The sequence below is a fragment of the Corylus avellana genome, chromosome ca11, assembly GCF_901000735.1.
Source record: "Corylus avellana chromosome ca11, CavTom2PMs-1.0".
NCBI classification, from domain to species: domain Eukaryota; kingdom Viridiplantae; phylum Streptophyta; class Magnoliopsida; order Fagales; family Betulaceae; genus Corylus; species Corylus avellana.
In genome coordinates, this window is record NC_081551.1 from 15,974,072 (window position 1) to 16,001,042 (window position 26,971).

At 35.1% G+C, this 26,971-nt stretch overlaps 2 protein-coding genes across 2 annotated transcripts; one reads left to right on the forward strand and one right to left on the reverse strand.

Annotated features, from left to right (window-relative positions):
* The first annotated feature begins 2,298 nt into the window (after nt 1-2,298).
* Nucleotides 2,299-3,388, forward strand: LOC132166228 (calmodulin-like protein 3). Its single transcript, XM_059577007.1, has one exon. The coding sequence runs from the start codon at nt 2,462-2,464 to the stop codon at nt 3,134-3,136; it is 675 nt and encodes a 224-aa protein (XP_059432990.1). The 5' UTR covers nt 2,299-2,461; the 3' UTR covers nt 3,137-3,388.
* A 2,223-nt stretch (nt 3,389-5,611) lies between these two features.
* Nucleotides 5,612-14,866, reverse strand: LOC132165581 (uncharacterized). The gene is made up of 5 exons (XM_059576207.1): nt 14,278-14,866; nt 12,010-12,160; nt 6,434-6,654; nt 6,065-6,238; nt 5,612-5,862 (listed from the first exon to the last, which is right to left on the reverse strand). Exons 1-5 carry the CDS (start codon nt 14,488-14,490, stop codon nt 5,776-5,778), a joined length of 846 nt encoding a protein of 281 aa, XP_059432190.1. The 5' UTR covers nt 14,491-14,866; the 3' UTR covers nt 5,612-5,775.
* Nucleotides 14,867-26,971: the final 12,105 nt, after the last annotated feature.

A 26,971-nucleotide genomic window follows, 5' to 3' on the forward strand; every position in this document is an offset into this window, starting at 1 on the left:
TCCAATAAAGCAACAACTTATGAAGCTTAATTTCCTAGGCATTTTCTCAATTTTTTTATTTTTTATTTTTTATTTTTATTTTACTTGTGAAGCAAGTAAATATGGATTGGAAGGCAAGAAGCCCACTTGAGTCCACCCAAAGTCCTTAACCTCTCTCTGCCCCGGCCCACATATTTGAAGAGAAAGATCTGAATAGGAAAAAAAGAGAGAGAGAGAGAAAGATTCGTGGAGGGCTATGATTGGTTCACTCTAGCTTGTTCAGTTGGAATAGCAGAGGGATGATTTTGTTCCTTCCACGAGGGCACAAAGTATCAACCACTATCATCTTTAGTCAGTCTTCTGCTATCTTCCCACCGAGTGCATAGGTTTATCGTACAACCAAGATTCTCCATTTCGGACAAGGCCCGCCTCTATTTATATTGACACGGGACACCTTTAACATCGGATCTTTTTCATTTATTTATTAATTTAAATGGTTTTTCTTTTTATTGTTTGATATTCCCAATTACTAATTAAATTATTTTATTCAATAGAAAGGGAACAAAAAACAAATATATAAAACTAAAAAATTTAAAAATAATTTTTTTTGGCCAAATTAATAAAGAAAAAGAGATAGAGAGTCATACTTCCATTTTAGAGTGTCTGGAATTATTCAGCTTATAAGCGCCAATTTCGATTACCAAATTTTCAAAATTTTGTTAGTGTTATTTGAACGGTGCAAATACCTTCTGGCGTGAGTGGTGCCGTTACACTATTTAAACAGCACCACTTTAAAGTGGTGCTGTTTGAATGGTAAATTTTTTTTAAAAAAAAAAAATAAAAATGCCTTTTAGTGTCGTTTTTTTCCAACTAACATAATCCCAAACATCATTAACACAATCCCTTTTAGTGTCGTTTTTTTTTTGTAGTGTATTGAGCGGGAAGAGTGTGCAATCTCATGCTTATTCACTGCAATAAAGGAGATACCTCAAGGAAAAGCCTGACTCTATTCCAGACTTTAGATTAAATTTCATGTCATTTAATTTAAATGATATAGGGTAGATTAAATTTCAATAATAAGGCTAGAGTTCTTAAGGTAAATCACCAAGAAAAATATTTTTCATCAGCTAGAAATTCTCTTGGATCAACTATCACATCACCTTCCCAAATGATATATATATATATATACCCTCTTTGTCTCTCCATAAAGGTAAAGCCTTAAAGAGCCTTTAGGTTATTTTTTGTTGATATGAATAAAAATATAAACTAAAAAAGTTTCCGAAAAATTTCAGTATAAATTGGCATGGGCAATATCATTTTTGTCAATTTATTTGATCATACGAGATAACGAAATTAATAAATCAAAGAGAATAGGCATACTTTTATGTAATGACAAGTGACAACTAATAAATATTGAAAAATATATCCAAAAGTATGGGCTACAACATCAATTGATAGAATTAATTTCTCAAACTCCACCAACACAATGCTTTTGGAAACAATGATTATAAACTTTATCATGAACCTTTCTTTTTCTTTTATTATTCGAGAAAAATAAAGTGGAGCAAATATGTAACTAAGGGGAGGCTAGTCCCCACCTCTAAAAAAACAATTATTAAAAAACATTTTTCAATCTCTAAATTTGTTATAAAACAATCAATAACGATTTAGGTCTTTAATTTTTTTTTTTTTTCTTATTTCAACCTTAGAAATTTCTTTTATTGAGTCGGGTCTTTTTAAAATTGAATTTTTAGTTCCGTCCCATCAAGTGGAGTGTAGAACAAGTATTATATACAAGTAAATGTTAGGAGAAACTTCACTTTGGCCCCTGAACTTTCACCCGATTTTACAAATCACCATGAACTTTCAAATCTCTCATTTTGGACCCATAAACTTTCAATTACTCTCAATTAAAACCCTTTTGTTAATTTTAGCTGTCAAAAATACAAAAAAGACCAAAATGTCCTTGATTTTCAATTTTTTTAAAAATAAAAAAATGATTTGAAAGTTGAAATTTTATACAAAAGTAAGGGGTATAAACGTCATGTAACGTTTAAAATCTGACGGATGGATCTACATTGAGAGTAATTAAAAGCTCAAGGGTCCAAAATGAGAGATTTAAAAGTTCAAGAGAAATTTATAAAATCGAATAAAAATTCAGGGGGCCAAAATAAAGTTTCGGAAGTAGGTCATTGACAAGTGCCATTGACAGATCGAACAGCATAATATTCGAAGGCCACCATTGGCGTCACCAAAATATTTCCATTTACTTTATTATTATTAAGTTTATTACACTTTCACGCGGTTTGTGGGATCAGAAGTACCACCAAACACCGCGTCTCCACTTCAATGCTGCTGCGAAGACCAAAAATCCCATCACAAACAAACCAAAACTTCTCCGTTCTCTTCTTCTTCTTCTTCTTCTTCTTCTCTCTTCCTTATCTTCCTATTCTTAATTTTGGTTGTATTAGGCAACACAAAAATGATGATCATAATTAGCCTACTCTTATTGTCTCTTCTCTTTCTTGCCGGCTTCCTTAATATATTCTTTCATTTTCCCACCAACAAGTTTTTTCATGCATGGTTGAAATACACTCCACCACCCGACACAAAATCTTCACCTGTTTCTTCCCCCCGCAAAGAACGGTCTCCGACTCTGAGTCCCCAAAACAAGGCTGAGCTCAAGAGGGTGTTTGCCACCTTCGACAAAAACGGCGACGGATTCATAACAAAGCAGGAGCTGAGGGAGTCGCTGAGGAACATCAGAATCTTCCTGACAGAGAAGGAGGTTGAAGAAATAGTCGCCAAAGTGGATGCTAATGGAGATGGGTTGATTGAGTTTGATGAGTTCTGCATGCTGTGCGAGTCCATGGCCGGCGGCGGGAAGGAAGAAGAAGAAGAAGAAGAAGGCGGCGGCGGCGGTGGCGGGGAGGAGGAGTTGAAGGAGGCTTTTGATGTGTTTGATAAAGATAGGGATGGGTTGATTACGGTTGAGGAGCTGGGTGTGGTTTTGTGTGCCTTGGGGATGAAGGAAGGGAAGAAAGCTGAGGATTGCAAGGAGATGATTACGAAGGTTGATATGGATGGAGATGGAATGGTAAATTTTGATGAGTTCAAGAGGATGATGAAAGGTGGAAGCCTTCTTTTAGCCCACTAATTCTCAAAACGACGACGAATGCTTGTCTTTCTTTCTCCACACAATCTCTTGATAAGGTGTTCATTAATTTCCACCTCACATGGAGAAGAATTAAGAAATCCGTCTTCTTAGAGCTAGCTAGCTTCAAGTATGTAATTATTTTCATTTACTCCAAAAAAAAAAAAAAAAAAAAAAGTATGTAATTAATCTTTCTTTCTTTTTGTCTCTTTTCTCTTCCAATATATTAATTACAAATCCCACTATATACATATCCTTTTTTCATTTTTTTCATATATATTGGAGATTTCATCGGCTGTGCATGATGATGCAGTCAAACTACGAAATGGGTATAAGAGAACTGATATTTAGGATATTTCTGTATTTCTTATATTATGTGTAACTCTTTAACAAATCAGTCATTAGATTAAAAAGAAAAACATATGGTGATTTAATGATTTTTTTTTTTAAAAAAAAAAAAAAAAAATTGAATGAAAAAGTACAGGAGTACGGTGGCGTTTAGGCTTTCTCATTATGATAATAATATAAAGTAGTCAAAGGGTGTCTCCAAAACTGAAAAAGCCGAATATCGAAGTGTATGCACGTGCAAATACGTGTATATATATAGTAATAATTGCTAATCTCAATAAATAAATAAATAAATAAAAGTTTCACTATACGCAAAAACCTGAAAAAAAAAAAAAAAAAAAAAAAACAAAGCATGTGTTTCTCTCATGTTATTAAAAAAATATGTCATTATATATGACAATTTTATAAACTGAGTTCTTTTAATTTAATTTGAAGAAAAACTTGTGTTTTTTGTCTTTTTAGGTAAAGATAACCTTTCTGTTTTTGGAAAATTTGGCCTAAAAAAAAAAAAAAAACATGATATCCATGAACCATTTGATTCATTGCACCGAAGAGAATCATCCCTCGTCCAAAGTATGGCATCCATGTTTTGAGCATTCCTCTTGAGGAAGTAAAATAGAGAAAGGTGGAGATGATAAGCTTGCATGTGCTGAAAGTAAATTCCTCATTCCTATGTCCCCCACATGCCAATCACATTGTTTCTTGGCGTGTATTTAGGGGCATCAACTCCATCCCAACGCCAACACAACCCGACTTTCTAGCCCAATTGAGTCGTGTTGTTTAAGACTCCCCCCATGACAATCATTATGAATAGCTCTCAAGGCAAAGACGAGTGTAAGACTAATAAATTTTTAACACGATTAGCGAACTCAACAATAAATTAGTGAGTTAGGGTTCAGGTTTCAAACCCGTTTAATTAAATTGATTGAATTAAGATTAACCTTTATATTCTTAAACACATGCCTTGACACGACATAAACTCGCTGCGTAACATTTGAGAATAACAATTTTTGACAGAACTTGTAGACTTAACACTCAATCAGTAAGGATTGAAATGTCTGACTCGTTTAATTAAATCGATAAGCTTAGGATTAACTCATAAAGTCTTGTATTCATATATTGCTATAACCCGAATTTGACACGCGAACACGAATTGTTTACCTCTGTATGCTCCAATTTGTGAACAAATGAGTTACACATCAGTTAAAAGAAATCCAAGCAATGTAAATAAAACCAACCTTTGTTAGCGTTTATAGGGTTGGAATTTGCGATAGAAATCAAAATGAAGAGAGAGAACAAAAAGAATTAAAGCGGTTTGGCCTTCAAGACTAAGAAGTCCAACATATATAAAGTTCAAGTGGCTACATTTTTATTATTGACTTGGATAATGAAGCTACATTTACAATAGGATTTTATACAATTCAAAATGTTGACTAGCAGTTTTTGGATAGTAAGGCATCATATCAATATAATTGAGAAAAAATGCTATAAACCACATTTTTATCACGAGACGACTTCCCAATGCTGACATGACAATCTTTTAGAAAACCATTGATTTTTTATTTTTTATTTTTTTTTAAAAGACTAATCCAAGGATTAATTAAAATTGACAAATCAGCATTATATGATAAAAATATAATCTCTAATATTACTCTTAATTGGATATACTAAGAGCACATAAAAACAAATGCCATTACAATGACAATTCCCTCTCGATGATTAAATCGAAATAGATGCTCAGTGATATTAAGTAATAATGGATTGTGAGAAGACGTTTGTAAAAGTAGCATTACTAAAGAACCATAAAAAGAGATAAGTGAGATACTGATAGAAATTGACAGCCAAAACTCGTGGAAGCTTTTGGAGGATGCATTAGACACAAGTGTGAAGGTATGACAAGTATTTAGCCAAAGCAAATGTGTGTGTGATAGAGAGAGATTTAAGCACCACTAATATCTTATTATGATATAATTAATTTATTTGATGTCTCTTAACATAAACCCACAAACACCTGCGTATCAAATTTTTAGTCAATTGAGGAGGCAAATGGAAAAGATGAGTGTATTCAAATGAAACTGAATGGGTATTCATCCTTGCATACCCATTTGGCCTTAAAAAAAAGAAGGGGTTTGGGGGGTGGTGTTGAACCTGCATAGTCCGTCACTCCCAACCGGCACAGGAGGCCACGATTTGGAGTGCCTACAGATATAATTCGCACTAGCTTTTAAGCAACTGTCGAAAGCACACTCACATACTAAACATCCTGAAGGCCAAATTAATTAAGCCAATGTTCACTAGAAGACATCAGGGTGGAAATGTCCGGGGATGGAATTGCTTTGCTGAGCCTGTTTCAGGTGCATTGTCAATGCATAGTTGTTCACCTGATAATATGTCATAAAATCATACAACAATCATTACACTTGATGCAATGACTGTAAAGGAGCAAGGATTGATCGAAATTACTAATGAAGTAAGAGTAAATGCACCAATTCTTATAAGCATTTTCATGCCAAACAGCATAGTCCACAGACCACACTGCCGACATGAAAAATTATGGGAAACTACGGGATTTGAGAGCTAAACCTCTAGTGTTCTCAACTGCTCCTGGTACTGGGACACCAGTTGCTTCAGATGTTGCAACTCCTGATTCCTTTCTTCGTACTCTTTTTGACGTTCGTGTTGAATAGACACTGCTCGCTTGAGGATTGTATTTTCCTGAATAAGTGCTTCTACTTGTTCCTTCAGCATCATATTTTCCTACAATGGGGCATGCGATCAGTACAAGAAAGCATTAGAGAAAAGAAACCATTTAAATCTCCGTGCACTACCCCCACTGCACCTGCACTTCTCTCCCTCTTTATTCACCCACCAAAGAAGAAATAGAGGAAAGAACAATAAGGGAAATTGTAACACATTCAACATTATTGTAGTACAATCACAATCATAAGCAACCTGGTGAAAGCTTTGGGATGCCTCTGCACTTGCACGTGCAGCGATAGATCTCTCCAAAACCTCAAGCACTCTTGAAGTACGAGCTTTAGCATCATCTACATTGGAGGCACTCATCATTTCTCTAACAAAGAGCTCCACCCAGTCAGAACCATCCATGGGAGGGTCCTGTGGAGCTGATAGCTCCTCACCAGCTGCAACCTCTCCATTAGCTGTCACTATACCTGAAACAAAAATATTGTACGCAGCCCTGGAACTAGTCACAAGGGCCCCAAACTTGGAAAAGGAAAGGTGGCTTGCAAATGGAAGACAACCATAACCATGATAACAGCACTATATTCTTAAAAGAGAATTACTCGGTAATGAAGCACATCAAATGACTTGTATTAATTTTTTTTTTTTTTTTAAATTATAATAAAGTAGCAGATGCAAAGCAGAAAGGAGAGACAGCACTTCCATAAGGTTGCAACTCTTTGTTCTTTCTTCTTCCTTCTTTGGTGGTATGTAGCATCCGTAAGTAATTTTCTATAACTTTATATTCCCCTTTTAGAGCCATAAATTGGTTGAACACATTCTGTATAGGTTTGCAAAATATCAGATACATCTGAAACAATATCATTGATTATTCTCCTTTCCTACAACATCTGGCACTTCATAAAAGCAATATCCTTTTTGCAGAGATTTAGTTCAAAACTATAAATCGATGCCAAGTGCCAAGAATTATTAGTGAGGTTATCCCTTTCAAGCAATCAATTTTGGTGATTTTACTGTGTGCACCAAATGGTGGTACATTGATTTCTTCATGTAAGAAGAATTGATTTTGGGTCAGAACAGCTTTTGCGCAATAAATAAATATAATTGCTTGATCCATTAACATCTAACAGACCAATTCCCTTTGCTTCCTTCTTGACACCAACTCTCAATGGCAGTGAATTCCCTACATATGATTCTTTTCCACATGTTAATGGATCAAATCAGGGTACAAAAAATTAAAATAATAATAATAAAATTAAATAGCTTCACAGCTTTAGAGATGAAAAAATAGTATCATTTATTGGAGTAGATAACAAGGGGTTTTAGCCCAAGTGGTGGAGGCCTTGGTTTTGAGGTATCATCCCTTCAAGGTCTAAGGTTCAACACCTCATGGGTACAAACAATCCTTTGGGGCCACACTCCCCTGGTGAAAAGCCAACGATCTAACCAATTCTGTGTAGGAAAACTTCCAAGGGTGCAGTGCATGAGACCGGGGTTTACTCTGCAGGGGTGAATCCGAAGGGCCTTACCTTGGAGAGGTTCCCAAACATAAAAAAGGAAAGAAAAAATTAAAAAAAAAAAGAAAGAAAAAATAAAAAAGATAACAAGTCTAGGCTAGGATTTGTAGCCTATAAAAATGCTTGTATTGAACCTCACTTGATCATTGAATCCTAGAGTTTATTATCGATTTTTTTTAATAAGAACTTTTCTTATGTCTTCTTCCTTGAGGTAGAGCTTTTTCTTATTTCTTCTTCCTTGTAGTGTTATAGGGTTCAAAAGAGAAATGTTATTTTCTTTCCTTTATTGCTTCTGCTATGCCAATTGGTATCAAAGCAACTTAATATAGCTAAACCCATACAACGATGGCAATGTCCCTAGTGACAACGATCAAGAGAGAGAGGCTCCTAGAAGAGCCAAATTTAAGGATCTCTAACATGAGATGCAGCAAGCTTGGTTTGATGTTCAGGCAGCCTTGCTAGGCTAATGATGGAGATTCAAGAGATTTTCATATGAAGATAAATCTACCAACTTCACGTCGAAAATTTCTTAAGTTGGCTGAACGAGGTTAAGAGATTCTTCAAATATATAGAGATTCCTAAAAAATGAAGGTGAGCTTTTGCCAACAACTTGAAAGGAGGAGATTCCGCTTGGTGCAGATGCAGATTCCACAGATGCAGAGGAAGGAGCCAGTATGATCATGGACAAAGATGAAGCTAGATAAAAGCAAGATGTTTACCTCCAGATTATGAATAGATCTGGTTTCAACAGTAGTAAGATTGCATGCGGTAGAGTAGAGCAATTCAAGCACATACCAAAGAATTCTATAGGTTGTATGTTCTCATGTTAACAAAGGCACAACAGGTGGCTAAATTCATTGGAGGACTGCAATTGATGATCCTAGAGTTTTCATACATACCATGTACACATTGACAAAGGCTATTAATTTAGCCACAAGAACAGAGTCCTAATTGGATAAGATGAGGGCTCAATCATCTAGAAACCCCTCTTTTGATCCTTCATGCTCTGAGATGAGCAAATGAATTAGCCTTCAACATCACAATTATTGAATTCCTCCAATAAAGACTCGAGAAAGATCATTGGGTCAGTGAACACCACAAGAACTACAACACAAGTAAAGATGCTCCTTGAAATCCTTCTACAAACCAGGTCCAGATAGGTATTACAGATGCAGACAACCGGACATTGGTTTAATCAATGCCCTAAAAGAGAAACAACAAATCTATTGAAGGATAACAATAATGAGGAGTTTGATGAAGGCATTGACAATACAACACTCGCTTATCAAGAGGATGAAGGAAAAAATTTTGGGGGATCGCTGATTGTAACAGGCTATTAATTGTATCTAAGCAAAGAGAATCTCCTCAATGACACAACATCTTCATGGGAGATTGATTGGTGTTGCATGGGTCATATCTCATAGGGAGAGCGAGTTATAAAGAATTGGGAGGGGACATTGGGGACACTATACTGCTTTGCAAATGTAGACATTGGCACCTTTGTGTTAATTGTGGTCTATTTTGTAACATCCCAAACTCATATTGGAAGGAAATGAGTAGCCCACAAAGAGAGTTGGGGGTTTATAAGAGATGTTTATGGGTGCTAAGCCCTACATTGCTTTACTTATTAGATAAAATTGGACTTTATAAGTGATTTTAGGGAAACCCTAAATTGACTAGTTATTTTGAGGTGATTGCACAGATGTTGCTAATGCACTTTCTTGAATCGTTACAAATAGTATCATAGCCATCTAGTAATGCCATGTGGTACTGTCATAACCGTATGACGTGGCCCTGATAAAAGGAGGAGTTTGTAACACTCTGATCTCATATTGGGAAGAGATGAGTAGTCCACATAGAGTGTGTCGTTTATAAGAGATGATCATGAGTGCTAAGTCCCACATTGTTTACTTACTACGTGGAACTAAGCTTTATAAGTGATTTTTGGAAAGCTCCAAATTGACTAATCCTTTTAGGATGATAGCACAGATGTGACTAGCGCTTTTCCCTGACTCGTCACATATTTGGAGAGAGCAAAATGCAAGGAGCATTAAAGATCATGAGACTGGGATGTTAGAGTTGAAGAAGATGATTTTGAAGAAGATGATGTTCCAATACTTTTATACTTGGAGAGTAGCATGGAATAGTTTGCATGTTTATAGTTTTTTGGAGTTTTTGGAATTTTGTTCTTCTTTCTCTACACTTTAGGGGTTATCTCTGTATATTTTCCTTTGGCTTTCTTTGTTTTATTTTCGTTTTAAGCTTTTCTTAATAACTTTACCACTTTTGAATTTTTCAAATTAGAATTTGTTTTATTTCTTTTAGTGTATTCTAAAAATTTTATAACTTTTCTCTAGGTTAGGATTTGTAGATTATCAAAGGCTTGTATTGAACCTTATTTGATCACTAAATCATTGAATTTATTATTGAGTTGTTTTAATAAAAGGAGAGAGCTTCCTTTTTGTTCTTCTTCCTTGTGGTATTGAAGGATTCAAGAGAGGAACATGTTATTTTTCTCTTTTCTATCCGTTCCACTATGTCACTTCGTCATCTCTAACACTATCATTTTCTCTTTTGATAAATCTCTGCAATGTCTCAATTGCCCTCTGTTTAATAACAAATAACAAAGATAACCATTTCCTCCAAAAAGCATTCAAGGTCCAAGGCATATAGTATATCATAATTATAATATGAAGTAGTTGAATGTAGTTTAATGCCTAAAGGACTGCTTTACAATTTGTAAATTTGATTGAAGAAAGTGTCTCATCAGTATAATGAGGTAAACAATGTCTTTACATAGACCAACCAGAGGTACAGGTTTGCCAATCTCTCGAAAAGATTTATCAGAGCTATACTCAAGTTTAAGTTGCTATCTGTCATTACATGATTGAATGAAAGGCCCGTGAAAAGCCGATGTGCCAATGTGTTTTGTACGATATTTGGCAACATAAAGAGAACATATAACTAGTACAACATGCAGCCAAGGATTGAATAAAAACTCTAAAAGGGATCATCAAATCTTTTTTTTTTTTCTTTTTTTTATAAATAATTGAAATATCATTAAAAACAAAAAGCGCTACTTAGGTACATAGGGACTATATAGAATAAACATCTAGTTAGGAGGAGAAAAAAAGAACAAAGGAATTATTAAAACTAAGATCCCATGGAGCTACAAATGCAGTTGTACAAGTAAAAAGGGTAAAAAAAAAAAGGACTCAAAGTCCGCCAATGTCCTCTCACGGTTTTCAAAATTTCTGTCATTTCTTTTCTTCTAAAGACACCACCAGAGGCAAGAAAACACCATCTTCCATACGGCAGCACTCCGAGTGCTACCAACAAGCAAATAAATCAGCTGCACTACTAGACATCACCCAAGACAGCCCACAATGACAAAAAAAGACATTCCATAAGATGCAAGCGACCTCATACTAGAGTAGAAGATGGTCTACAAACTCCCCATTCTTCTTGCACATATAACACCTATCAACCATAATGACATCCCGCCTCCTAAGATTGTCCAGCAAGGATCTTCCCTAGGACTGCCAACCAAGCGAAAAAGGTCGCCTCAACGAATCCTTAGTCCGCCATATACAAGAGAAAAGAGTATCCTCATTACAACGCATTATAGGGCTTTGAAATAATCTTCTCCACAACCTTTCTCAATATATTGGCAAGAACTTTGGCAAAATCTAATAAACTCCACTCACAAGACTAATAGGCCGAAAGTCCTTAAGATCAATAACCCCATTTTTCTTCATAATGAGAAAAATGAAGGTGGCATTGAGACTTTTTAAAGGGATCATCAAATCAAGTATCAAAAAATAAGATATTAAGCAAATTATTGCCACATAAGAGTAGAAAAGAAAAGAAAAAGGCAAAATAGAAGTGACTCAAAGCCAGGTAAAGATCAGAAAATCTAATAGAGGATAAACCTCTCATAGTCTTAGGTAACAGCAGTGTTGTTTGAGAGAGAGAGAGAGAGAGGGTATGTGTCTTTTTTTCTAATAGGTAATAAATATGTATCTTTAAAAGATAGTCCAAACACTTTATGATTCAGTTTAGTATAGTATCAATATCAATATATGTTTTTCCAACTTAATAGAAGTTACATAAAAGAAATATGAATTTTTTTTTGACAAGTAAAAAAGGAATATAATTAGAACTTCCACTATTGTAGATAATGAGAATGTACCTTAACGTGCAAAAAATTGAAACTTTAAAAATCCAAAAATACAATAACCACACAAACAAGTATATCCGTCAATCCAATGCAAGTTAGTAACAGCCAGAAATTAAATGTACACGCACCTTGTGATTGAACATTTGGTTCCACTGTTACGTCAAGTTTGGGTGCAGCAGAGCCCAAGTTATCATCAGTGGATCCTAAACGAAGCTCATTCAAACTTCTGATAGCTGAATCCAAATCACCACCACATTCTTCAAGTGCTCTTTCGAGAAGCTACAACAATAACAGCTCTCACAAATGGTTAGTGACTATTAATGCTACCCCAACCAGATGTGATCTACACCCTCCAACTTCACATCTCCTTTTGTCAAAACAAAAAAGTTATGGGGCTTGACAATTGAGCTGCCTTTGCTTTTAAGGGTTACAGCTTGTCATTTCCTATTACACTCTCTTCTCTCAATGAGATTTGTACCCAAAAAAAAAAAAAACTCTGTAATACCCGTGTTCATTTCCAAGAATTTATCATGAGGATATTAAACTTTAATTTTACCAATAAATTACCATGAGAGAATTAGAATGGGCTGTTGTGATACTTTGATTGAAATTGGGTGATATTTTAATCCAAGGGCCCAAGAGGATATCTTGGTAAAAGTATTATGGAACCCCAATGTAAAACATCTCTTTCTCCTCTCTCTCTCTCTCTCTCCCCCTTACATTTGAAAAGCCTCTCTCACGCATGCACAAAAAGGCATGTGCAGACAGTGCAAACCCACCCATAGACACAGGAAGTTAAGTTTACAAGAAATCATGGAAAGAGCAACAAGGGCATTACTTCTCAAAACAAAAGCTTGATAATAATGGCCAATGGAGCAGCAAAGATCATGGGGTTGGCCAATGGAGCTCACTTGTTTCTCTTGAGGTAGAAAACTTGAAAAATTAGGTTGTACTAAATTTTTTTTTGATAAGTAATGTTACATATCAAAAGCGCAAAGGATGCAACCCTAGTATACAAGAGAATGCTGGGAAAAAAAAAAGAATAAAATAAGAATAAGAATAAGAATAAATAAGACCCCCATAAAAGAACCCTAAAACCCAAAGAAGCCCCTAAACCTGCAGAACATACCCCTAAACCCCAAAGAAGCCCTAAACCCGCAAAACAATCCTACCTTTACGCCGACTAGAGCCGCTGCCTCTAGCATCAAATTAAAGGAGCATTCCAAATTTTTAAGCTCCCTCTTCCCCTTAGGTTTAGAAGCAGACACCCCATCTTCAAGATACTAACCCTCTTAAATGTCAGAAAAAAGATCCATAAGTCTTTTCTCGTCGACCCCAAAAGACAACCCCATAATGGGAGCGGCTCCCATCGCACTAAGCACAAACTCAGAAAAGCCCTCAACCCCCACCTCTCCATTCTCTCTAAAAATTGAAGGGATTTGAAGTAGATCCACGAAGCAAGATCTTTTGGGAAAATTTTCAGCTTTGAAACCAACTTGGGAGGTGCCATGATTATCGGTCACAAAGGGCATAGCATTGGGTTAGTTTAACCGTTATTATTACATCTTTTACTAAATTACGGCCATTTGTTACCGTATTTAGTTTTATTTGTGTCGATATTGTTGTTTTATTATCATTTAGAATAGATAAAACATTAGATTTTTTTACATGTTTATTGATAGGATTGTTATTTAAATTTGTTTAGGTTCTATTTGGTTGTACGATGACCTCAAGGGGAAGGCAGTTTAGTAGCAGATTTGAGGGCAAGTGTATTTGTATACTTTATATTCTCATTATTATTATTGTTTTTTTTTTTTTTTTTTGATAAGTATACCCCATGTACTTAGCAAAGTGTGAAAAGTACGTTTATGAATACATGCTAAAGTTGCGTAAGTCAAGCTATAACATGGTACATAATAAAATCTTACTCAGTGAACATGCCATTATGTCATAAAGCTATTTTACTTGGTGAACATGCCATTATAAATTTATGTACTTATTTTGCCACTTCTATAAATGCATGTGTTGATTCTGCAATGGCCATTTGAGAAATGGGTAAAGAAATTTATTTTGGCATATTGAAATGTGGCGTATAATGATTTGAATTTGGTTATATATTGATGATATTGAATTTGTTTATATATTTATGAAATTTGTGGAAATCAATTTCTCTGGTCTTTCTTGCTAAAAAAATTATTTGCAGGGTTTTGAGAAATGTTGCATTTTCAGTCGTTACCAGGCCCGTTTGGATTTGGGATGTGACATTTTCTTCATTTCCCCAAAATCAAAATCACAATTTGAAAAGAAATAACAAATCAAATATCGAATATCAAATATCGATCTAAGAACCCTATTATTAAGAAACAAGAAATAGTAAAAAGAAGAAGAGAGCGAACCTTTTGGTCCATGTGAGGAAAAAAGGCCCTGAGGTGTTGGATCGAGTGAACGGAAGAAGGGGAGGGAAAGGAAGAGTGGTTGGGCCTGGGCGGAGAGAAGCGAACGGGCGAGGAAGAGGAGCAGCGGATTCTCTTGGACACGGGAGGGTTTGCTGCCAGGCTCAGATTGTCTTCGAATATGGACGATCTCTTCCCGCACACTATGGCAGACATGTTTCGCTGCTCCTCCGCTCTATGCGTCTCTCTCCAACCCCTCCCTCCTCTACTCTCTCTTCTTTCTCCCCCACACCTTCTCTTTCATGCACCGTTTTCCTTCCCAGATTCTCCAGAAAAACGATCACAAATCCCACCGGAAAATGAAATTTATCAATCGAATTTAACCCCTCAGGCAGGTTCAGAGAGCGAACAAATTAAGGGCGTTGAGGGATTGATTGTTCTTGTTCACAGCACCGTTGAAGGAGGGGTGATCGGGTGACGGCGAGGGCCGGGGAAGGACCAATCAAGAGGAGACATGCAAGCGGACGTTTGTTAGAGTTATTGGTTTCTAGCAAACGTGGCCGTGTGCCATTGGTTTTTTGTGGTTGTGGGAATTTATTAAGGGAAAGTGGAATGGTTCGGTGGGTGTCATTGAGCTTCTTTTTTTATCTTTGTCGTGTTGGAATTGGTCAGTCGTTGAACGAAGGGGTTCTTTGCCGCGTGGGGAAGGCAAGAGAGAGCTTTGAGTCTATACGAGATAGCCGTCCGATCATAGTGTCTCGTGGAGATCTATGCTTCTACTAGATTGCTAAGCATTTTTCTTTTTTTCCTTTAATAAAATAAAATAAAATAAATAAAAAAACAAACTTTTTGCAGGAAAAACAGCAATTTTTATGTGGCAGAGATCAGGCATGGAATGATGGAACCGAAGTGTATCCGGGCCTCCGGCCCAACCCAGTCATCACCAATATCATCTTGCCACATATGATGTTATATGTTGACTCAGCTTGACATGTGGTGTAATCAGTGATGCCCCCGGGTAATTAATATAAATATTTTAATAGAAAAAAATATAAAATTAGTTTATCTAGTTTACTTGATTTGTAATTAGTTTCATGTGGTATCAAAATGAAATCAGATATCTCTAAAGTATGCAAAAAAAAAAAATAAGTTACTCATTATAGTCAAATTATATTCACTGACTTAACAGATTATGTTAGTATGACATCGACTTAAATTGTTAGAATTGTTAGGTTCAAGCCGTCAAACCCTACAAAGAGAGCAACGCAAAGGGTTACGACTCCCTCCTCCCCGCCTCCTCTCCCCTCATTTTTTTGGCCTCCACTGTAAATCGACCAAGGCGAATGTGTCAACAGTCCTCGTGGTGCATTCTAGCGGCGCGTGGCTGGCCAATGGTGGTGCGTGGAACATATGAGGGTGTGTTGGATTTTTGTTATTGTATTTTCATTGTTTTAAAATAAAAATGTATTCTCTTTAGATCTGCTTTTAGTAGTGATCTATTGGGTGAAGTTTTATTCATTTTCTTAGATTTTGTTTTCACGAATCCTTAAGAATAACGGAATTGGTTTCTAGTCGGTCTTTTGTTTTTTTATGGTTCATTTTCTGGAAACAAACCATACACCAATGACGGAGGAGTTATCAGACATAAAGAAGAATTGTCACTATGGTAGAGGCAGCGAAGGGGATTGCAATTGATAAAGCACTAGTAGCAAAGATAAAAAATAAAATACAATAAAATAAAAAAAGAAAAAGAAAAGAGGGAATCAACGACCTGGTAGTGGATAAAGATGTGATTCATCGAAATTTGCTGTAGATCTGAAACTGATGGGACGGTGACTTTTCGTAGATATTGTCATATAATAGCCCGAGAGGCTATTGTGTATGTCATAGATAATGTTTGAGTTGTGAAGATTCCAAATTGTATCTTTGGCACTATTTAGAGCATTTTGCCCTATTTTATTGTTATATCAATGAAGAGATAATTTGTTCAAAAAAAAGTATGACATGGACTTAAATAAGATACATGTCATAATTTTATTGACTATGACGTATCACACAATTGAAATCTGTTAAATCAATGGACGGAGTTTAACTATAGGGAGTAAATTGTCTTTTTGGCATATTTCATGGACTTTTAAGTTCATTTTGATACCACAGTAAGCTACTTGCTAATCAAGTAAACTACATGGATTAATTTTGTAATTTTCGATTATATATATAGTATTTGGTTGAGAACTACCATCCGAGACTCAATAATGAAGGAATTCAACTACATCTTGACATCTTGCAAGAAACGAGGGATGAAGCCCAGGTCACAATGGCAGCTTACCAGCGGAAAGTTGCTTAATATTTCAACAAGAAGGTCAGGCATTGAGACTTTAAGCTTACAGATTAGGTTTTAAGGAAGGTGACTCTAGCTACTCGAGACCCCATAGAAGGAAAGGTGGTTCTTGCATGGTAAGGAACTTACATAATCGTCAAGTGCAATATGCAAGGCACTTATCACCTACAAACAACATATGACAAATTATTGCCAAGGCCATGGAATGCAGAACATCTTAAGAAATACTATTTGTAGTATCTCCATGTATTTTCTTTTCTTCATTTATATTTTCATCAATTATGTTATTTTTTTGGGTAAAGTCCACTTAACTCCCTCAAACTATCACCCTAATGACAATCTACCCCACAAATTATCAATTACGACAATTTACCCTCCAAATTACCAAAACAATGACAAAGTACCCCCCAGTGCTAGCAAAATGATGAAATTATCCCTATAAAATTTTCAATAAGACAAAAATGCCCTTAAAAATTTGAAAAAAAAAAAATTAAATTTTAGTATTTTTTTTTTTATTTTAGTAAATGTAATTTTGTCATTTTAAAAAAATTGGGAGTACATTGTCACTGTTTTGGTAGTTTTGGGGGCAAATTGTCGCAATTGATAGTTTTGGGGGTAGATTGTCATTGGGGTGGTAGTTTGAGGGGTTAAGTGGACTTTACTCTTTCTTTTTTTTTTTCATCATATTTATTTCAATAAAGACTGAACATTCTCTAGCATTTGGGAATATGAATACTCTTAATAAAAAGAAAGAAGCAGCCGAAGCCCGAAGGTAAGGAGAAAACCCTGATTTAAATAAGAAGGTAATGAGTCATCCCTAAGTACAGGGAGAAAACCCTGGGCAAAAACAAGAAAATAGAGACAACCCTTAATAAACAAGGATAAGGAAAAAAACTTGATTTAAACATGAAGGCATGGAGTCAACCCCAGAGATAGAGAGAAAACCCCTAAACAAGAAGGCAAGGAGTCGTCCCCGGAAATAGGACAAAAACAAGGAAAGGGAGACAATCTTGAATAAACAAGGAAAGGGGGACAACCCTGAATAAACAAGGATAGGGAGAAAACCCTGATTTAAACATGAAAGCATAGAGATAACCCCAAAGACAGGGGGACAATCCTGGGCAAAAACAAGAAGACATGGAGCCAATCCCGGAGACAAGAAGAAAACTCTTGGCAAAAACAAGAAGATAAGGAGCCAACCCCGAAAACAGGGAGACAACCCTAGGCAAAAACAAAGACAATGAGACAACCCTAGTAAAATAATAATAATAATAATAACAGGGAAACAACCTTAGTAAAAAAGATAAACAGTGAGACAATCTTAAGCAAAAACAATGTAGTAAAATGATCTCGGTCAAAGAAAGAAGCAGCCGGAGATAGGGAGAAAACCTTGATTTAAACAAGAAAGAAAAGAGCCAACCCCAGAAACAAGGAGACAACCCTAAGCAAAATTAAAGACATGAAGACAACCCTGGACAAAAGCAAAAATAGGCAGACAACCCTGGTCAAAAACAAAAATAGGAAGGCAACCCTATTAAAAAAAAAAAAGAACAGGGAGACAACCCTAGGGAAAAACAATGCAAGAAAGTGATCTCAATTAAAGAAAGAAGCAAAGTACTTAGTTTTTCAATTAAGTCCTGAAGGGAGGGATGAAATTATCCTTCGGTTTAAGAAAAAAGCAGAATACTTAGTTTTTCAACTAAGTCTTGAAGGGAGGGTCAGATTTATCCCTCGTTCTAAGAAAGAAGCGGAATGCTTAGTTTTTCAACTAAGTCCTGAATGGTGGGTCAGATTTATCCCTCAATCTAAAAAAGAAGCGGAATTCTTAGTTTTTCAACTAAGTCCTGAAGGGAGGGTCGGATTTATCCTTTAATCTAAGAAAAAAGACAAATACTTAGTTTTTCAACTAAGTTCGGAAAGTAGGATTGGATTTATCCCTCGGTCTAAGAAAAAAGCCAAATACTTATTTTTTCAACTATTCCTAGAAGGAGGGCCAAATTTATCCCACACTCTAACAAGAAGCGAATACTTAGTTTTTCAACTAAGGTCTCATTTGGTTGGCAAAATGTCTAGTCTATTGGAAAATGAATAGCTACTATTGTAAATAGAATAACTATTCATATTTCTTAGTTTGGTAATAACACACATGCAAAAATTGGAATTGAGTCAAAATTACAAAAAAAAAAAACCATATATTATTTTTTTTCAAACTCATATTAAAAAAAAGGGGGAGGGGGGGTTGCCACGGCCACCTCTTGAAGCAAATATGGGGCCACCCAAAAATACAATGGGGGTGGTCCCCCGAGGCGTCTAGGAGTGGTGCGACCACCCCTGGCCTCTTTTATTGGTGGCCGACCACCCCTATGGGTGGTCAAGCCACCCACTTTATCTTTCATATTTTTATTTTGTTTTAATATTAAAATTAAAAAAAATAAAATTATATGGGTATCTTTGAAAAATGTATTTCATTCCTTAAAGTGGCTTAGATAATTCCTAATTCGGTGTGTATGTGATTAGTAGTCCCATGAGAAGAAACTATTCCCTAAAATAGTATGTAAGCAAACAAAGGAATACTATATAGTAGGATTAGTTATTCATTTCTAGGAGTCTATTTCGGGAACCAAACGAGGCCTAAGTCCTGCAGGAAGGGTTGTATTTATCCCTCAGTCTAACAAAGAAGTAGAAGACTTAATTTTTCAACTAAGTCCTGAAGGGAGGGTCGGATTTATCTCTCAGTCTAAGAAAGAAGCAGAATACTTAGTTTTTCAACTAAGTCCTTAAGGGAGACTTGGATTTATCCCTCGGTCCAAGAAAGAAGCGAAAAAACTTAGTTTTTCAACTAAGCCTTGAAGGGAGGGTTGGATTTATTTCTCGATCTAAGCAAGAAGCAAAATAGGGTTGGATTTATTTCTCGGTCTAAGCAAGAAACAAAATACTTAGGTTTTCAACTAAGTCTTGAAGGGAATGTTGAATTTATCCCTCGGTCAAAGAAGGCAACCGTGATTAAAATGAAGTTCTAGCACCGGTTATAGGGGGTATTTAAAGAAGAAATACCTCTTAGGAATCAACCCGGCGCATTGAATAGTGGCAAAGATGAAGTAGCGCAGTTGGTAGAAACCGAGGCATCTCCTTAAAAGACACATTGTACGAAAGACAACACATGTCTCGAGCATGATTGTGCGTTAGACGATCATAGGAAAAGTGAAAAGCGCACCAAGGGAATGGTGACATGTGGACCTAGAGTCAGATCAATAATGAGAATTTTCAAAACCAAAGCGTCTCTTAACAACGGTGATGATGAGAAACTCTAGCTGTCAAACTTGAGATACTAAAACGACTCAAGATGAACTGCAAGGAAGATGCAAGTCTTAGATAGAACCAAGCATTGAGTCATCCTGGGACCCTGATTAAATTTCTAATATCCAAGCATGCTTCGGATAAGGGAATTGGGGGGTAACTGTTGGGAATAATATCACTCAACTGGCCCATCAGCTTAACCCTGAAATCCTAAGAAGAGTGTTACTGGGTCTCAATCCTCATTTTCTAGAATAAATTACTATCCCAAATAATCTGGATTAGATCCCTACTCCAAGTCAAATTACGGTAGGAAACACAATCCGAGCCCAATTAAACATCTTGCACTCCAATTCAAATTGAAGTAGATGACCTAATCCAGGTCTAACTCAACCTCTCTGCCTATAAATAGGCTCATACACTAGGTATCAAATTCAAATTGAAATCTTGTGCTTTAGGCATACACATTCTCCAAGAAACTAACTAAGGCATCAGTGTGAGACCTCACTGGCAGTCTGGCACACCCGGCAAGCTCCTTTGTCTATTCTTTTTTATTTTGCAATGATCGTGAAAGCGCTTCGAAGAACTTGTAGATCATCCCGTCTTGAAACTGTTCTAACAATCATCAAATGTGACTTAGTAGCATTTTCTTTCTCAAACATTGAGATTCAGATTCACTTAGTTTTGGATCGAATGGTCTAGAGGCGCTTTTAATTTTTAATTTTTTTTTAAAAAAAATAAGAAATAAATAAACTATGAAGGTAGGGACTGCATCATTTAAAATCTTTAAAATCACCAATAGATCAAAAGTCAATAAATCACATTTCAAATTCAACAGTGATTTTAAAAGCCACATCACATTTGGAATGACTTTAGGAAGACTCTAAGAAGACTCTAATAAGACTTATAGCTTTACTCCTATACATATCATTAGATGCAATAAAACAAAATTTAAGTTGTGAAATATATATTTTTTAATTTACTTAAAATGAAAAGGATCCCATTTAAGGCAAGGAAAAGTTCTATGTTAGGAGTTGGGAATTTGACCAGTCTACTATTCATAGTCTTGTCGATATAGGTTTGTTTTAGGTATCATTGGAATGAATGCGTTAGATCTAATAAGGTCTTGAATGATTCATAAAAATTAAAACAAAAAAAAAAGGTCTTCATATGGAAAATCTTGAGAAAAGAATATATGGACATTTTGGTACCCATTGCTATAGCATGTGAATCTAATCTTTTATTTTCACAAAATTTTAGAGAAAATATCGATTTAGATTGTCTAAACTCATGATAGACAATCTAAATCATAATTGTGACCACTTATAGTCATCGCCACCGGCCACCATAAACTTCAGCGAGTTTTCGCTGTTCACCGAATTTAAACTCAAGCTTTCAAAATCTTTTACCTTGAGTTTGAAAGAATGTTAGCATACATTAGGAGATTCAATTTCAGATATTTGATTGTACTCAAGTCTGATTATAATTGATTCAAATCTAATACTATCTCTATATTTGTATTATTCTTATTTCCTTTAGTTTTCCTTGAGTTTCAAAATTACGTGATTCGATAGACCGAATCATGTAATTTTTTGTTTCAATTTTATTATTTTTGCATTATATTTTCTTTCAATAATAAGTATATTATGAAGCGGTAAAATCTATGGATAAGTCCCCTTTAATTAAAAATAAATAAATAAGATAAGAGGATGATTGATCAATTTAAAGACGTGTAAACTATCTTGGAAATCAAAATAGTTTTTTTTTTTTTTTTTTTTGAAATATATATATATTATGATTGACTTGAGACTTTAACAGTTACACTTATTAGAGGTAAAAAGACGGTTACAGTTAGTGATTATTGGTTGAAACTGCTAACCGTAATCGCTTAGGCGGTTAGTAAAATCCATGAACCGCCTCCGGCCCTCCGCTAACTGCCTAGAAGGTTAATCAGTAGTTAGTAGTTAATAACCCTAATAACTGCTAACCGCTTTTAAAAAAAAAACATTTTGCAAAAATTCACGAAACAAAACAAAACGACGTCGTTTCTATGGTAATACGAAAATACCCTACTACATACGACATCATTTCTAAATTTTTATATATATATTTAAACACAAAAACGACGTCGTTTCATATGTATATATGAAACAGTTAGCGGTTTTAAGTTTTGAAAAAATCGCTAATCATAACCGCCTAAGTGGTTAGTGGTTTTTCCTAACCACCTTTAAAAGTAGTTAGATGTTAATTAGCACGGTTAACAGTTAGTGATTAGTAGACGGTTATTAATATTTGCCCGCCTTTTCACCGTAACACTTATGCATTTACAGTCTGGTTCACCGAGCTGAAGGCGAATCTTTGAATCCATAGAACTGTTTGGAATTTTATTTTATTTTTTGTTTGAGAAAATTGTAAATGGGTTGAGGTTTAAGAGCGTTCATTTTATATTTTTTCCTTGAAAGGCCAAAAGTACAAGCAATAACATTTTATGGACTAATCCAAAAGATGCTGCCGACTGTCCACTGAGTTGAATTGATAATTGGGTTAACTGCAATCACCAGTTGTTGGCTTTCAGGCTATGGTGGAAACTAGTCAATAAGCATCTTCACCACCAATCACATATTCCTTTAGAATATCATTCTATATATCTACCAAGCCACCAAAAGCATCTGCTCACAAAAAAAAGAAAAAAAATGCCACGAAAGGCATGCATCTCATGACATAAATCATACATATGTAGCATCATGATGATGATACCTGAACAGGAAAATTTTGCAGGGCAAAGAAAATTGAGTTGAACAAATATGGGTGCTTATTTCCCTCCCTGGGTAGCAGTTGGTAATTCGATTCAACCCTCGTATGGTTTATAAGGATTTACAATAATTAGCAAGTCTAAATTGATAGTAATTTCGACAATTAATGTGAGAGAATTCATATGGGACCTACTTATCTGCGTAGGTGGTTGGATTGTTCAAAATTTATTTAAACAAGTGAGTCTTAATATGAGCTTTCAGATCAAATTAACGGCCGGCCGGACAACTGATTGGTGTGTGTATAGCATGCTCCCTCTAAATTATCAAATTCCTCGATCTTGAGCTTTTGCCTTTTTCCTGAACCAATTACATGGCTTGGTAACTTTATACCCTCCAAAATAGGATATCTTGTTTGCCCCCATATGATGACCTTGAGTGGGCTTCACTGGTTAGTCTTCCAAATCTCTCTCTCTCTCTCTCTCTGTGGGTGAGAGAGTAGGACCCATGCATTGAGTGGGGGCAATGGGTATCACTCCTTTCCAACAAGAGATTGTCAAGTTGCATCCACATTGAAGAAAAAAGAATAGGATCCCACATTGCTTTTCTTCACCAGAAGCATCATGGAATACAATTTTGTTTATTTTGTTGGTTGATGAAATGACCTCTCACCAAGCCCAGCCTTCCACTCCCTACTCTTCCCCCCCTTCCCCTTTAATTTAGCCTTTCAAGAGGAACCCACCTATCATATAAACCTACCAAATTCCAACCACATAGGAATATTTCTACACTCTCATTGTCTAGAGAGATTGATGGGATTGCACTCAAATGTGCTCTTGACTATCTTTCTATTAGTTTTGACCAACCAACATTAATTTTTTTTAATTAATCTCACTTATTTGACCTATAAAAGCCAAGCTTTTGGTGATTAAATCTAACCAAATATAAAATCATTTGTATCAGAAGATCTTTCAGCTTAGGTGCAAAGATGCCAAACACAATCTACAAATTAATAAACCAAATCTACACAGAACATGCAACAAACACCAATTAACAAAGATTTAAGGCAATGTTGAGCATACAAGTATAAATGAAAAAAAATAAAGTCTCATATTTAAGATGAACAATGTACCATATAAGCATTTTACAAAGTTGACATGATAAAGTATAGTAGTCACTAGATAAGCCCTTATTTAAAAATTAAAAAAAATTAAAAAAAAATTCAATGACTATGTGCATACTAAATCTTGTCACGATAGCTTTATGAGATGTTTCTGTGGTATGTACCATTACTCATTAAAGATATGAGAAATGCTAAAAATTATATTTTCTTCTCATAATGTTAACGTGGTAGTCTCAACCAACATTTAGATTTTATTTTTTATTTTTTATTTTTTTTTAACAATGACTGATCCAACAGTTGATTAGGATTGTCACGTCGGCATTGTGGGATAATTGTAGGATAAAAATACAACTTCTAACATTACTCTAAAGATATATGATGAAAATGAGTAGTTAATATAATACAATTGAACCTAAATCTATTAGTTTTAGCTTATAGGATGTGTTGTGTCATAATATGTTATATTATTATTATTATTATTATTTTTTTTTCTAATTAAAATGATGGGAAGGGCGACCAGTGTAGTTTCCCCCCTTGGGCGTGACTATCGGGGTTCCCATCCGCTGTGGAATATCCGATTTGAGCCATAGCTACTGCCTAGGAAGGCGAGCCCGTCACCACAACCCCACCAAAGTGTGAGCCGGTAGAGCCCTTTCATAGTAGCATCTGATTCACGCATCTACTACCGCAAGCGAATTCGAACACGCGACCACTAGGATGAAATGAGTTCTTCTACCAACTCAACTACCACCTTGGTGAAACTATATATGTTATATTATAGTCTCATTGAAAGAACTCCTTAAAGAATAAATTTCTCCGACAATAATATCAAGTTTGATAGGCTGATAGCCTGTTTGAGATTGCGTTTGAGAAATAGAGTTTTTAGCTCAAAAAAAGCTTTTGGACAAAAGCTTCATTTTTAAGCTTTTTTCAAAAGTGCATTTTGGCTATTTTTGGACCCTTAAAAGCGCTTTTAATTATTTTTACCAAACTAGTATTTTTTTCTTCAAACGGACTTTTTAAATGTTAAAAGCACTTTTAAGCCCCTCAGACGCAATCTCAAACAGGCCCGAAGTGTTGAACATGAAAATATATCATAAGCATGAGTGATTTTCTTTTAATGAAATAAGAATGAGTAGTTAATAAAATACAATTGAGCTTAAATTCATTAGCTTTCATTCTAAGAAGCAAAGCAAAGAAAGTGCCAATTATTTTTTCATTATACTTTAATTTTGAAAACACTTTAAAAAAAATCTTCTTAACAAATAATAATAATAAAAAAAAAAGAAAAATAATAACGCAAAGGATTTCTCTCTATTCTTTTTTTAAAAAAAATAAAAAATAAAAAATTCCAAGATAAAGAATTTCTAGCTTTACTATTTCCCATTTATTCTCAACAACAAAAGTGAACAAAAATTCAGAATTACTACAACATATCGACTAAAGATAGAAACTTCCCATAGTAAATTCAAGGCCTTTAGCTTATTTTCTTTTCTATTGTTTAAAAATCCAATAGCAGCATTCATATTGCAAAATAATTTTTATATGCAAAACTAATTGATTGTAATATAATCATATACAACATTGCAAAAAACACATAAAGAACATCACAAAAAATTGTTAACATTTTTTTTTTTTTTTGTATATTCATGCAATCTCGCTTGCTTGAGGAACCAATATTACCAAAAAAAAAAAAAAAAATTAAAAAAAAAGAGATTAATCTTGAGATCTATACTCCTTCCCCAATCATTTAAAAAATCATCATTATGTAGGTACAAATATTTGACTTGTGAGAGACCCCCAAAACTTCTACAAAATGCTCCTAGAGCTATATATCCTATAGTCTCTCTTGCACTCAATACGACACTCTTTTCTAGAGTATATTTTTGCAAAACCAAAATCTAAAAGAATTTTGTGAGACTTTATGTCAAAATGCAAAGCAGATGGTTGTGCTATTCTTATCAAAGTAACACAAAACATTAGTTTCATATCCATATATTGCACGCAAAAATAATGAGAATCAAATGGGTTGAAACCAAATTCTTTGACTCTCCTCTCCACTTGGTTTGCCAAAAAATCGGAGTAAAAAGAACACAGGGAGAAGAGGTTCTTTTACACACACATATATATATATATATGTGTGTGTGTAAAAGAACCTCTTCTCCCTGTGTTCTTTTTACTACGAATGAGGAAACAATATAGTGGTGCATCATGCATGGTAGCTCCTACAATATGCCATACTTTTTTTGTCTTTTTGGAAATCAAAATGCTTTCACCCTTTGGATACTATGAGCATTAACCTTAGTTTGCGTAAATTGAAGGCAAATTACTGATTGGCATGGGGGTGGAAACAGGAGGAAATCCACTGAAAGCTTTATTGGTTCATATATATATATATTCTTGCTATCACATTAATGCCATTAGATCCTGGTTTCAGCCAGGAATATTATTCTATTTTTATCCCCTACTATTTATTTATTATTTCTTTTTCGATTCAAAGCGTAAAACATCAGTTCTCAAGATCTTGGGTGGAGTTTTTATTTTCCCCCTTTATTCGGTGGGGGACATTACATCCCTACTCTCTCCAATCTTTCAAATAATTGCTTTTATGCTACTACTATTCAAGGAATTCTTCAAGTTGACAAAGAGAGTCTTGAGTAGCAAAATATGTACATGCATGTTCTATTTTTGATTTATTATTATGCATATATCTTCTACTCACTATTATATAATTAATTTTTTTTTTTTTGAAAAAAAATAGAAGAAATATTAAGCACTTATCTGTTGTTTTCAGAAAGGATATTTAGGTGTATTACACAAATCATAAGAATGGTAGTCCACAAAACACTCTACTTATTTTTCTAGAAGCCGAACCTATATAATGGAGTTGCCAAACCCACCCTACAAACTGTAGAGATGGTTCAGCCACCCTCTTCTGCATTTTTAGGGTGATTGAGTCACTCCAATCTATAGAGGTAGTTTGACTACCTGCATTTTCTTTTTTGAAGGTGGTTCAGTCACCTCTACCAAATGTGGTGGTGATGATTAGACCACCTCCATTTACATTTGGAGGTGGTTTGACTGCCCTCAATTTGTAGGGATGGTGAGGATGGTTCCACCACCCCATTTTGCATGGCCTAGGCACTTCCACATGTTTTGTGGGCAATTAGGCCACGACTGTGGGGGTGG